Source organism: Rhea americana, unplaced genomic scaffold, assembly GCF_003343005.1.
Source record: "Rhea americana isolate MKP2758 unplaced genomic scaffold, rheAme1 scaffold_74, whole genome shotgun sequence".
Taxonomy (NCBI): domain Eukaryota; kingdom Metazoa; phylum Chordata; class Aves; order Rheiformes; family Rheidae; genus Rhea; species Rhea americana.
This window is the reverse complement of record NW_028186912.1, coordinates 3,332,732-3,346,778: the sequence shown is the minus strand read 5'-3', so window position 1 is coordinate 3,346,778 and position 14,047 is coordinate 3,332,732. Positions and strand designations below refer to the sequence as shown.

Below are 14,047 nucleotides of genomic sequence, written 5' to 3'. Positions count from 1 at the left end.
GAGAGCGAGGTGGCGGCGCTGCCCGGCGAGGCCATGCTGCCCGGCGGGGCGGCGGCGGGCGGCGGGGCGCGCTACGCCTACATGAAGTCCTGGGCCGGGCTGCTGAGGGCGCTGTGCGCGGCGGAGCTGCTGCTGGGCGCCGCCGTGTTCGCCTGCGTCTCGGCCTACGTGCACAAGGACAACGAGTGGTACAACGTGTTCGGGTACTCGCAGCCCTACGGCCTCGCGGCTGGCGGCGCCTACGGCGGCTACTACTACGGCGGGCCCAAAACGCCGTTCGTGCTGGTCGCGGCGGCGGCGGCGTGGATAGCCACCATCGTGCTGCTGGTGCTCGGCATGTCCGGGTACTACCGCACGGTCCTGCTGGACTCGAGCTGGTGGCCCCTGACCGAGTTCGGGGTTAACGTGGCCCTGTTCTTCCTGTACATGGCGGCGGCCATCGTGTACGTGAACGACGCCAACCGCGGCGGGCTCTGCTACTACCAGCTGTTTCAGACGCCGATCAACGCGACCTTCTGCCGCGTAGAAGGAGGTCAGATAGCGGCGATAATCTTCCTGTTCGTCACCGTGGTGCTCTACTTAATCAGCGCGGTGGTCTCCCTGAAGTTATGGAGGCACGAAGGAGCCAGGAGGCACCGCGAGCGCATGGCGCGGGAGGTAAGGCGTCGGGTACGCCGTCCGTCCGTCTGTCCGTCGGTCGGTAACACGGCACTTGCGGTGTGGCGGGGAGCGGCTGGACGCTCCCGCTCGCGCCGTGGAGCGAGGCCCGACCAGCGCGTCTCCCGCAGCAGTTCAGAGCCTCTGGGCGACMGCATTTGCTGCTCTTACTGATGAATTCGAGACTGTTGAACAAAAGTCACTTTCTGAGATACCTGATGCAAATTTATGTTGCTTTCCTTTTTCTTTTATTTWTWTTTTTTTTCCTTTTAATTGACTTTGGTAAGGAACTGGTTCTGTTCTCTTTGTAATGCTCAGTTTTCTTCCTGCATCAGCTGATGACCTGCTTCCTGGCATATGTTTTCCAAACACAGGACGAAGTGAACAATGTGCCTGTTCAGCCGTTCAGCAGGGGAGGGTTTAAAGCCACCAAGCCTTTGAAGTCTGTGCTTGCAGCAGGTTAAGCGCTAGGGTGAATGACAGTAAAAAGAATAGTTACTTTCGCATTTCAAAGATAACTTCAAGCTACTTCCTTACGTCTTTTTAGCTTTCCTTGTGATAGTATAGATAATAGTAAAAACATAATGGAAACCTGAGACACCAACATCTAGCCAGTCAGTTTCTTTCTTTTTAAATCCTTTAAAAAAAAATCTAGGAATTGCAGCTATCGTATAATAAATTTGGAGGGGAAAAAAAGGTGGATGAACCTAGGTCAATTTTCGTTAGAGTATTTGTGCTGACCTCTAGTGCCTCTCTCCCTTTTCTGAAAGCCAAAGAGGGAGGGAATCTTGATTCTTTATAGCGAATTCTTTTAGTGATTGAACAAGGTACGTGAAGGGATTGCTATAAAACATCAAGAACAAGCTTTTTGCTTTTTCTTAAATAAGAGGTAAATGAGATAAATTGATCAGATTGGTCAAGAACTTAACTGTATGCAGTTTAAGTACCGTATCTTGCATAAAGCTAAGATTCCCCTTTTGAAAAATAAGTTGCAGTTCTATGATTAAAACTTTTCTTAATTTTTGCACAAGTTAAAAAAAAAAATAATTGCTGGAATTACGCAGAAAGTGCTCACTCCTCCAGGCTGTTTTCAGTGTTATTTTATCCCAGTCATTTAAGACTATTTCTAAAGAGAATGCTTTTACAATACAGGTTAGGCTCTAGAGAGTGTTGTGCAAGACAGCTGCTGGTTGAGTTACTGGTTAGAGCACTGAAATGTTTTCTAAGCCATGACCTAGGCCTCAGAGTGTCAGTGAGTTAATATATGCTGGAATGTGCAGTAATAAAAGTGACTGGGTGCAGTATTTAATCTGATTTGTTCCTTACAGCTATTGGGGGAGATCCTGTTACTGTTTTAGGTTGGAGTTTTTTTGTGTTTTTTGAGACTTTTTTTTTCTGCCAGTTTTAAACAGTTTTTTAAATCTACTGATCTGAAAAGTTATTTCTTATTCTAAATTTGTTCATACTTAAATATGCATGCATAGTTATCTGTGCAATATGATTTTGATAGAGTTTAGATTTTAAGAGTCTGTGTTTTTGTGTACTATTTATGCTGAAATTAAAGCTTTTTTTTTTTTTGATAGATGAAAACACAGTCGTCTTTACCAGAAAAGAAGGTAAGAAACAATTTATATTTGTTTCATGACTGATATTTCCAAATGTTTATTCTTTTTCTTGTGACTCTGTTTTGATTGACTGGTTCTAGTTTTTATCCTGCTAGGAAGAGATCAGGTTTATTTCTTTAATGCAGTCCAGACAATGTCCTTCTACCCAGGAGACTGAGAAGGAGCTCATAAAGAAGTTTCTGCTAGTTAGGCTAGGTTTTAAGTTTACAGTGTCAGCAAATCTGATGACTGCCTCTGTGTGTACTCTTACTCTTTCATTGAACAAGTCCCGCAGCATTCATCACAGTAGGTTGCAGACATCACTGTAACAGCAGAGCATCTCCTGTGTTGCAGGTTTTAGGGTTTTATTTATTTTAAGCTCCTGACTGCTTGTTTAAATTGGAGAAGAGGCAGTGAAGCACAGTGATAGGTATTCATTGAGCTGACGTTTGCTCCTGTATCTGGGGCTGCTTCAAAGTCCACCCTGTGAGCTTTGAAATATCAACAAATGTCAGAATCTGTCATATTGGAGGAGGATTTTAGCGCTTCCATTGCGCAAAGATGGAAGTGCATACAATATGAAGATTGTATAGGATCTTAATACAGCAGATGTTGATGATTCTCGGAGAATTTATGACATTTCTTTCAGTCTTAAATACCTTTGATTAAATACTGTGAACTTCTCACTGCTGTTTTCTCAGTAGCTCACTTCAATACTGAATCAAGATCCTTCTTTCTATACGCTGAGACAGGACTCCCATGTGTTGTTGCTTCTGGGTCCGCGGAGTTGTACAACAGGGAACGAGGGAAAACAGACATGAGAGAACTGAATGATTTCTGTCCATTGGCAAAGAGTCGCAGATTATACAGAAACACAAGGAAACTTTCTTAAATTACTTTTTCAGGGCATATGGGACAAATCTTTCCAAGAAGTATTTATTTCTCACTGGAACAGCTATTAGGACAAATGTAAGATGACTATTTGTGAGAAATACTACTCTAACACCTTCTTAATAATCTAATTTTAATAATACATACAGTTTTCATGTACTGCTGTTCAGTCCTTGTATCTCTGTCTTCAAATTAGTCAGATGTTTTGTAGTTTATGTATATTGGTTTTGAAGTAAATCTGACTTTAATAAAAGTTTTTTTTTTTTTTTCTTTTAAAACCTAGTATGAAAGCATTGACAGTGCAGGAGAAGAGATCACTTACAGGCAGCTTAAATCAGTGGAAGAGAAACCTGAACAACTTAATGGTCATATACCTGCAGGCCACATTCCTAAACCTATAGTGATGCCAGACTACTTAGCGTAAGTGACTTAGTTTTGATGAACAAACTTAGCAGAGAATATTTGAATCAGTTTTTTCACCCAGTGTTTCTCATACATACATTTCATGATTTCTCTGCCATTCTTTGCATGTGGTGGATCTCAGAATCTTACTGAAGTGAGTGTTAAACTAGAGAGGATGGGGGCTGGCGTCAATGGCACAGAAACAATAATACAAATGAAGAATCTTAAATTAAAAAGAAAAAGCTCGAATGTTAAAATACAGTATTGTATTGTACATGTAGCATATACAATAATTACTGAAGGAACAGAAGACCATACAGACAATTCTTGTCCTTTTAGTTCCTGAACCTGTAACATAATTAATCTTAAAGCAGCAAGGCTAGACCATTCTGTGATGAAGTATGAGATCATAAAAATAATTTTTGTAATACTTGGCAAAGATTTCAGTGCTTTACATATATGCAAATTTCAGTAGGTTATGAGATTAACAAACAATACAGAAATAAAGTACCAAAGTCAAAGGTTTGTGTGTTTGTTGAAGCCCTGTCTGTAATATTAGTCCTTAAAAGCACTTTTTTTTTAAAGGAAATACCCAGCAATTCAAACAAATGAAATGCGAGACCGATACAAAGCAGTATTCAATGATCAGTTTGCTGAATATAAAGAGCTATCAGGGGAAATTCATGCTGTATTAAAGAAGTTTGATGAGCTAGATGCTTTGATGAGAAAACTGCCTTATAATCCCGGAAGTATATATGTAAGTACCTGTGAAATGCAAAAAAAAAAAAAAAAAAAAAAAGGTATGTTTTTAGGCAGTTTTTGACTGTCTTCATTACAGCCATGTCTTGTAATGCTGGCAGTGACTTGGTAAGAGAGAGAGTTTCCCCAAGTCTGGGGGAAATTGTATATATGTTTTTCTATTTTTTATGTTAGTTACTTTCAAATTTTGTACAAGCTACAGTTAATGTATTTTTGCTAGTTCTCAAGTACAAAACTAGTAGGTAAAATATATTAGAATGCATTTGATTAAAGGAGCAATTCACTTTTAACAAGTAAAATTTTACATGAAGAAATGGAGTGTACTAGTATGGTTAAAAATGTATGGTCTCTCTTACTAGGAACAGGAAAGGATATCAAGAGTTTTGCAGGAATACAAGAAGAAAAAAAATGTGAGTATTTCCAGCTTTACTTTGCTAGTGAATCTAATGAATAGCCAAGAGAGTGTAAATAGACAGGATTCCTGACAGTAGGTGCAACATGCCAGCTCAGGGTAAGCTTAGCTATTACAGAGTTTTGTATATTTGTCTTTTAAACTCTGGTAAAGTTAGGACACTATGCACTCTACTTATGTCAGCAACCTCATTTGAGAATAATGATTATGTTAGAGTTGGGGGGGGGGGGGGGAAAATTTTTTTTTGTTGGTGGGGGGGGGGGGAAAAAGAAAGTGGCGATTAAAGGGGGGGGGGGGGGGGGGGGGGAAATATTTTAATCTTCTGAGAGCCTGTCTCATCTCTAGCATTCAGAAGATCAGTTACTGTTGATTATTTTTGGGATCCAGTTCATTTGTACTCACTGACAAAACCAACACAGCTTTTTTAAAAAATACAGGAAATGTACAATATTGCACTTGAAAAGAAGTTTTGTGTTTTCTTTTTGGCATGAAGCTTGTATGGACTGTCAGGAACTGATTCTCTCTGTAGTCCAAGAGATTTTGCTTTGTTGTTTATAAATACAGGTAGTAAATGTGTGCCTTTGTTCCACTAAAAACATAACATATTACAAATATCTGGTTGATTTTTTTTTTAATTAATTTCAAATTTTGCATCAACGGTAGTTAGATTTCATTGCTTTGAGGGGAAAGGGATTTATTTGACGTGCCAGAATGCACCTATTTGTATTTATACATTTATATTAAAGTTGTTCGGTTTACTAAATAACTAAGACATGTTAAAGCAGAACCTCTCTCTTCAACCTGAAAAAAGGGGAAACAGCAAAAGAGTGGATGTAAGAAATTGCGGCCAAGGAAAAAGTGTGTGTTTTGAGGATATTTATGTGCTGTCCTTAATCAGTGGCATCATTGGTAACGAGCTATTGCTGGAGGAAACTGAAAGCATAAACATTAATGTAAGGGGGGTTTGTGTTTTTGGCAGGATCCTACGTTTCTAGAGAAAAAGGAGCGTTGTGAATACCTGAAGAATAAGCTTTCTCACATAAAACAACGAATTCAGGACTATGATAAAGTTATGAATTGGAATGTACAAGTTTAGCATTGCCTTGACTAAGGGGATCCTATTTTATATTTTTTTTAAACAGAAATGTGTTTTTTTAAGTATTTATTTACTCTCAGAATTTCCTGTGGGAAAAGCAGTTACTTTCTTAATCACTTTGTCACTTACTGTGCATTTCTGATAGGTTTTGCATATAGATCCAATATAATGAAGTTACCAGATGAATTTAGAAAATTTGTGTTAGTATTCTGCTTTTATTAGTGCACAGCCAGTTCTTACATATGCATACTTTTCTATTCGCAAGAATTGTATTGTCTACCAGAGAAAGCAGTTCTAAATACCACACACGTGCTGTAACAATTTTAGACTTTATATATAGGCCGTATGATATCAAAAAAGAGCTGAGCTGATATTACTGGCTGGGGTTTATTGAGTACTTAATTATTTTGAATTGTTTTGACAAGTCAGAACTGAGTTTAATAAGACTATTTGCATCTTCATATGCTCTGCTGTATGTCAGAAATCATTGGGAATTTTACTTAAAAGAGCTACAAAATAAGTTCCCATTTAAGCAAGTGTAGCACCATGGGTTTTTGTCTTTGTTGTTTGTTTTTGTTTTTAATGCTCCTCTCTAGAGGTGATATAATTAATTTATATTTGACCATAAAGGAACATAGATGGAGGATTAGGCCATGTCAGTATTCCACGAGTATTGCCAAAGACTGGTGTGCTCTGCGTAGTTTTTTTGGATAATCTTGGTGGGAATCTGTGGACCTAAAAGAAAAAGGTTTTCTTCATGAGCAAGGAACAAGACTTTTTGTTTAGGATTATTTTAAGGTTACCTAATTGCAGCTGATTGTGAACTCAGAGATTAAGTAGAAGAAAATTAATTCCCAATCAGAGTACCAATAAAGGATCTTCTATAAGGCCAGGTAAAATGTGTTGTTGATAGATATGCTTTCTAGACGTTCTGTAAAAATTTGTGTAATATATCATGGGATAAATAAGTTTGCATGTGCGAATGTTCTCATAAATATGTAAAATTACGTAAAAATAATTTCCTTATCCTTTATTTTATTATTATTATTATTATTATTATTTACTGATTGGAATGGTTGGAAGCATCGATAGCCATTTCTTTGTACAGTTTTCTATAACTGCTGTTTCACTGGATGTTTTGTTCTGAAATACATTCTAATTTCAAAAAAATCCTAAGCATAAACATGTTGTTCTGTTTGTTTTTGAAGACCTTTTAATGAGAAGTGTTGATTAAGATTACTTCAAGACTTGTTAATGATTATATGTTTTCTTTAGAGGTAAATTTTCAATGTTGGCCTTAATTTAAAGGGAGGAAGTTGGGAAAGCTGTTTCCAGTTTAGAACAACGATAGCATCTTTGGTGGTACAGATGTAGTACTTTACCTCACCCTGGGAGTTATTTGCCATCTGATTTTTGAGGCCTTTTATTCACACTGCAATCCTAATGGCTTCAGACTTGCTCTCGTATTTATCAGAAGTTGACATTCCAATTTAATCAGCCGTTTAATTCCAGGAGTTCTGCTGGATGAAGTATGTAACAGAACAAACTATGGGAATGCTGAGAGAATTAGAAAACTTGGCACCTTTTCATTTGAAACAGACTTTAGTCTCATCCACCTGGAAGGGATCTCAATATCTTTTTCAGTCTGAATTGGGCAGAACTCGGTGCCATCCCTTGTCCTTACTCTCTTCTCAGAGCTCTCTCTGGCTCAGGTTTCCGTTCCTTTCAATGTAAAGGAAATCTCTCTACCTTGTAAGGGAGCTGGGGACAGGTGTTTTATACCTGTTGTGCTGCAGAAATGATACAAAAAACCCTTTTGTTTATAAGACATGTCCTTGTCCAGACTCCTGCAGTTTAAATGCACGCTCACTGTACGCTTAGATTTCCTGTTTCTCTCAGTGGCAGTTCTGGGTGTTGTGTCAGGTACCAGGAGAAGATTAGTTAAAGTTTAAGGCTCAAGTAAAGTGCTGAAAGTCCCACTCCCCCCACCCCACCCTGGCTTGCTTGCTTGATGTTTTCTCTGGCTGATTTCAAGTCCATATGCTGGTGTGGGAAAGACTTATTAGTACTACGAAAACCCAGCTCCAGACTCCCTTTGACAGTGGTCTGARCTTCTCTCTCTGAAAAACCAGTTCCTGGCAGAGTGTCTGCAGAACCATCCACCTTCTCTTTTCTGCCTGAGTTTCCATCAAAGGGCTGTGGAGAAGGGAACGCTGTGCCTCTCGTTGGAATGGGTAAGGACCTGACGGGACACACTGCCTGTGGCTCCCTCAGCTTCTCCCACAGAGGTGCCACACGGGCGGCTGGACTGATCTGCTGAGGTCGCAGAGAGAAGATGGGTAGGAGCACCGTTCTGTGACTGATAGGGGTTCGGGCAGGATTGGTGCCAGGCATTGTGGCAGCATGTGCTGAGCATCGAACAGCAGGCACGGACACTCACCCTGCAGCTTAGGAAGTCCAGCGCAGCAATGMCTTGCAGCTGTTAAGGTAAATTAGTGGCTTTAGCCTGAGTCACATTAGAGACCTCAACATTGCTAAGCAGGTGGGAGAAGAGGCTGGGGGCTTGGTGTGTACAACTGGCAAGTTGGTTTTATTCTAACCTGTGAAGAAAGAACTACTCTAAACATACAAAAATAAAAATACTAGACTAAGAAACACTTTAATCTCTTGGAGGAAGAGATCAGTGAAATACAAATGAGTAGCTGTGAGTTGAAACCTGTTGAAGGCAAGACAAATGGAGAGTCAGTTTGGTCGGATTTAGTTACAGTTAGAACTGTCAAGGAAAGTGGTCTCCTGATGTCTAAAAGAATGAAGGTATATTTGAACAAAACTGAAATTAGTTTTCTACTTAATACAAGTGTATCGAGGGCTGGCACRTGTGTGGAGTCTCTAGACTCCACTCTGTGAGTCTGCATTGTTGCATGYAAATGTAAATGTCTGCTGCGTGGCCTTAGTAGTGTGACTGAGTTTTTGCAGAAGAAAATAATGCTCATTTAAAGTTTGCAAATAATAATTGCCCTACATCAGAGGAATTAGCATGTTATTCCAATTACAGCTTGTCCTCAGCCACTGAGTGTATGTACAGCAGTCTTCTTTCCTCTAATCTTCCTCTTAGGAGATACCCACCTGACATGACAGATCCRTACAGGCTAATGTCCAAGAGGGACTTGCAGGTTCCAAGAATACAAAAGTTTTCAAACCAGACTTGAGTGACAAAAAGGACTTGTTTGTCTTGATAAACAGCTGGATGACTGTGATCAAGATACCATCATACTCCTTGCTACCTTGTATGTTTATGCAGGGCAAGCAAAGTGTGTAATGAACTTAAGCTAAAACGTGCCTCGTATACTAGGATGGCCTAGCTTTGACTTATGCCAGCACATCAACTAAAAATCCTGGTGTTAATGAAAAATGTAATGGATTTACATTTGTAGAAATAGCTGCCCAGCTTTTAGTTTGTTAATCTCCAGATTTTGTTGAGATTTGAAGCTTTTAGACAATCATSTATAAGAGTCCAATTCTTGGACTTTTCCCTTCTTAAGAAAAGATGGCATGGAAGTAGATCAAGCTGCAACTGTATTTYAGCTCCTAGAAGCAAATCTTAATTTAAAACTACTGAAGATGGGGGGGAGGGGGAAGTACTTTTTATTGCTTTCCTCTGGAACATCTGTTTTTTCCCAGTGTGTGTTTAAATTACTTTCTTCTGTTTCATGTATATTTAGAGATTGTTGCTGATAAACACAACATTTGCATTTAATTGTTAAGTTTCTCACTCCTGTTTAAGGAAATGTACTTTTGTTTAAATGTTTTCTTCCTCACTTCTTGTCTGTCTTGGATGTACAGTGACACCCCCTAGAAACGGATGCTTGGTGACTTTCCTGTAATTCAAGAGGTTGAACCCAATCTTGACGCATTTCCACTGTAGCCAGTAAAGTTCTGATTGCTCTGCAGAGAAACTAAACTATCTTAACTCTATCGAGTGAATTCTCAGTATGATTCCTGTGAAATGGAAACTCTTGGYGAGATAAATCTTCCTACTTACCGCAATCCTGATTTAGTAGTGTGTTAGCTACAGCAGACTGGGTCAGGCTACTGAATGTAAGCAAAAATGTGTGCCATACTGGTATTATTTAGTTTTATCACCAATGACCACATAGGATGCACTTGGTACTAATGAACTAACCCAGCAAAACCRAAAGGGCTTGCTTGTATTTGCAGAAATATCTGTTCAGCTTTTAGTATATTAAATTTGCAAAGGAATTAAATGCTGTATGAGTTGYGATAGTTTTTTAATGAGGCACTAGGCCTACTTAAGAACTATTTTTTAAATCTTATAAAAGGAAGCACTGTAGGCAAATATGCCTGCATATGCCAGAATATGTTGTACCTAACACCTGAGAAAGTCGCATCCTTCCATCTTGACTTTAATAATTTAAACTTTCTGTAGTTTTTAGCCATCTCTTTCACAATAACCATGATTCTAAAGAAAGACTCTCATATAGTGACCAGTATGTAAGAACATTATTGAAGGAAACTTGCCTCTTCTGTGTTTATTTGTTCCTTGTTACTATTACTTTGAGTTTTCAAAAATATTTCCTTTAGAATTACACATTTATTTTTTAAATTTATTTATTTTTTACTGACATGTTTTTTAATGAAATATATTTGAGGCCAAACTTGTAAACATCCCTTAACTGGTACAATGTTCACTATCTTGAGTGGTAACGTTGCTATATRTTTTATCCTCTGAATTTTCATGACTATCCAATGTCCTGCATTAGCTGAGGCACTAAGTGACTTTGATTATCCTTCCATATTCTCTGGAGTTCACTTGCCATTTAGAATTGATTACACTGTATCTAGTATGATCTGTGGGCTTCTGCACTTTAAATTCTCGGTCCTGTGTACTTTGTGCTTTCTGCAACAGTGAAGTAATGTAGTTGAAATTTTTACTCTTGTCAAAATGCACTGTAATATTTTTACATAATTCCTCTTCCTCCAAACCTCTTTATGTAGCTCTGTTCCTCTTGCAAAAAAAGAGACTGAGTATACTTAGAAATCTTTTATGTTAAAATCAAAGCTACCTCATTCTTCACTGCCCAGAAACATTCTTTAAAATTATTTTCTCTCTTTCTTCTTTGAGAAGATGTGAAGTTATGGACAGGGCTGAATATATTTCTTTATTGAGTGCTATCCCTAAGATGGATCACTGCTGCTCAGAATTGTTTTAGGTGGGAGCGAAACATAAGTCATGCAACATCAAAATACTTGGAACTAATTTCTTACTWCTTCTTGTATTTTGATGTCAATCTAGAAAGATATCAAACTGCTTCTGCATTTGAAAGAATATGCTTTTGTATAATTGCTTTTTTTTGGGGGGGGGAGGGGAAGAGGTTGCCTTGTAGGAAAGTAAACATTTGCAAGCTTTAAAAACTGCATATAATCTTCATTCTAACARAATAAATAGAAGCGAAATGTAAATACTTACAGTCCTAGAAGCCCTACCAGTATSCTATTTAAAGATATTTATAGACCTGGCATTATCAAAACATACAAAATGGCTACGATGTATTCTTTGGTGCTGAAAGACTGCTTATTTCCCAATAATCCTGTAACATATACACTTGCTAGTAGTCACTGTTTCTCTATAAAATACAGTAGCTACAGTAATTCTCCTTGTCTACCGCTGCATGTAGTATTCTGTTCTGGAGCTGTATAAGCATTATATAAAAGCATGTGTGAATATGAGCATATACAATTTTTCTCTTTTACAACAGATTTCAGTATTTTTTAATGCTCCACAGTTCTGATCCTGTTTTTCTATTAGAGACTTTGTTCTGGTAACAAATGTGTTCTCCCGTTCCCTTTCTGCTCTTGAATTTGTGCCTTTTCCCTGCTGCTTCACCTATGTARATGCCAGTCTATCCTGCTGCAGTACTCTTCTTCTCAAGCACTGTGACACTAATCTGTACAACTAAAAATGCTTTTCTTGTATTTAAGCAAATCATCCTCTAGGTTTAGTAATGTGAAGTAGTTGGTGTTGTAAACTCATGAATGTAGAGAATGTGCTTCATTCTGCAGTGAATGGTGATTGCTTGCAAATTTCTGGGCATAGTCATGAAGATAATAGAATACAATTGCTGTTATAACAGATGATGGTTAAATATAGTTTACTAGAGTAGTTGTGAAAGATGATTAGTGARCATTGCAAATATAATACTGCATTTTCAGTTTGAAAAGTGCAAATTCTACCAACACATCTGGATAACTCAAACACGTTATAAGTGCTTCAGTCCCTCTTGGACTATCTACTAGCCAACAACTCAGTGTTTCTACTAGGTGTTTAAACTGCARCTAATTTTTCTCCCTGATGCTTTTTTAGTATCCAGTCAGAATTTTGTGTGTGTGCCAGCAACTACAGAGCAGGACTGTAAGGACTGTTGCGTAGTTTTGAAAAGTAAATGACAAGGAAAAGCTGGGAATACAATAGCTTCAGGAATCTTTTGCCTTAAAAATATTCCTAGCTCGTGCCATCTTCTAGTCTAGTAGTCAGATATTTCTGGTATAGACCATAAATTTTTTTTTCAGAGTTGCATTTGGGGCATGTGTGGTTAGAACTCAGACTGCAGTATCTTGATCATCCGCGGCTYCACTAAGGTAACCAATACTTCAAAATACCTCTGTAATCAGTAATGTTAAGAACTGCTGGGTTTGAACTATAAAGTACTACTTAGGGCTTTCAGTCTTTTAAATAACTATTATCCTGGCAGCCTGTAAATTATATGCTTGCAAAGAGACAAATGGTAATTTTACAGACATCTGAAAAATGGTGCATGATATTTAGTGAAAAACTTTCATTTGGTCAGAGTTACTACCACATCCCACTCATTCTGAGATGAAACACTCCAACCTGCTTTTTAAATGCAATTGCCAGTTAACTTTTTGTAGGTTTGTATTGATAGTTCATAAAAAGAAATTCTAAAATAAAATTGTGCCAGTAAAACAGCTGCCAGACTGAAAGGGGGAATTTCGAAGGGATTATTCTRCATGGTTGTAGAACACATGTTCTATGGGATTAACCTATGTGTTTGAAGGAAGAGCTACATTATTCCATGGCTCAACCTGCTCCTGTCAGGACATTTGCTTAGTCACAGAAAATATATCCTGAACCTTGTAGTAATAATGATGATGACTTCTTGTCACAAATGGTGGAGGAGCCTACAAGGAAGGGTGTCCTGCTGGACCTTGTCSTTRCCAACAGAGAGGGACTGGTTAGAGATGTAAAGGTTGGAGGCAGCCTTGGCTGCAGTGACCATGAGATGGTGGAGTTCAGGATCCTGCAGGAAAGAACWAAGGCAACAAGCAGGRTTGCAACCCTGGACTTCAGGAGAGCRGACTTTGRGCTCTTCAGAGACCTGATTGGTGGAGTCTCATGGGTTAAGGCYCTAGAAGGAAGGGGGKTCCAGGAGAGCTGGCTAGTATTCAAACATCACTTCCTCCAAGCTCTAGAGCAGTGCATCCCTATGAGTAAGAAGTGCAGCAAGAGGGGCAGGAGACCTGCATGGGTGAGCAAGGAGCTCCTGGCCAAAWTCAGACRGAAGAAGAAAATACACAGAMTGYGGAAGAGGGGACACGCTACTTGGGAGAATTATAGGAATGCAGTCAGCGTATGTAGAGATGCGGCGAGGAAGGCTAAGGCCCAGCTGGAATTGAGTCTGGCAAGGGATGTCAAGGACAACAGGAAGGGCTTCTTCAAATACGTCAGCAGCAAGAGGAGRACTCGGGGAAAATGTGGGCCYGCTACTGTATGGGGCAGGGGCCCTGGTGRCAAGGGATACAGAGAAGGCAGAGTTACTGAATGTCGTCTTTGCTTCAGTCTTCACTGCTAAGGGCAGCCCTCAGGAATCCTGCAGCCTGGATGTGAGGGAGAAAGTCTGGAGAAGGGAAAACTTTCCTTTGGTTGAGGAGGACAGAATTAGAGACCACCTGGGCAGGCTAGACATCCACAAATCCATGGGCCCKGATGCGATTCACCCATGGGTACTGAGGGAGCTGGCAGATGTTGTTGCCAAGCCACTCTCCATCATCTTTGAAAGGTCCTGGAGAACTGGAGAGGTGCTTGAGGACTGGAAGAAAGCCAGTGTCACTCCAGCCTTCAAAAAGGGCAAGAAGGAGGACCCAGGCAACTATAGGCCAGTCAGCCTCACCTCCATCCCTGGAAAGGGG

At 39.4% G+C, this 14,047-nt stretch overlaps 2 protein-coding genes across 3 annotated transcripts in view; both read left to right on the top strand.

The window, feature by feature from the left end:
• Window positions 1-31: 31 nt before the first annotated feature.
• MARVELD2 (MARVEL domain containing 2) lies at window positions 32-6,993 on the top strand. Its single transcript, XM_085322037.1, has 6 exons — window positions 32-657; window positions 2,241-2,273; window positions 3,436-3,572; window positions 4,140-4,311; window positions 4,673-4,723; window positions 5,705-6,993. The coding sequence occupies exons 1-6, from the start codon at window positions 34-36 to the stop codon at window positions 5,819-5,821; spliced, it is 1,134 nt and encodes a 377-aa protein (XP_085178163.1). The 5' UTR covers window positions 32-33; the 3' UTR covers window positions 5,822-6,993.
• Window positions 6,994-12,409: 5,416 nt separating this feature from the next.
• Window positions 12,410-14,047, top strand: part of GTF2H2 (general transcription factor IIH subunit 2) — a 16,335-nt gene continuing 14,697 nt past the window's right edge. Inside the window, exon 1 of one of the 2 annotated variants that reach the window (XM_085322031.1) lies at window positions 12,410-12,478. The gene's annotated coding sequence lies outside the window, so the exon portion shown is untranslated. The remainder of the gene's footprint in view (window positions 12,479-14,047) is intronic. The other variant, XM_085322032.1, reaches the window with a different exon arrangement.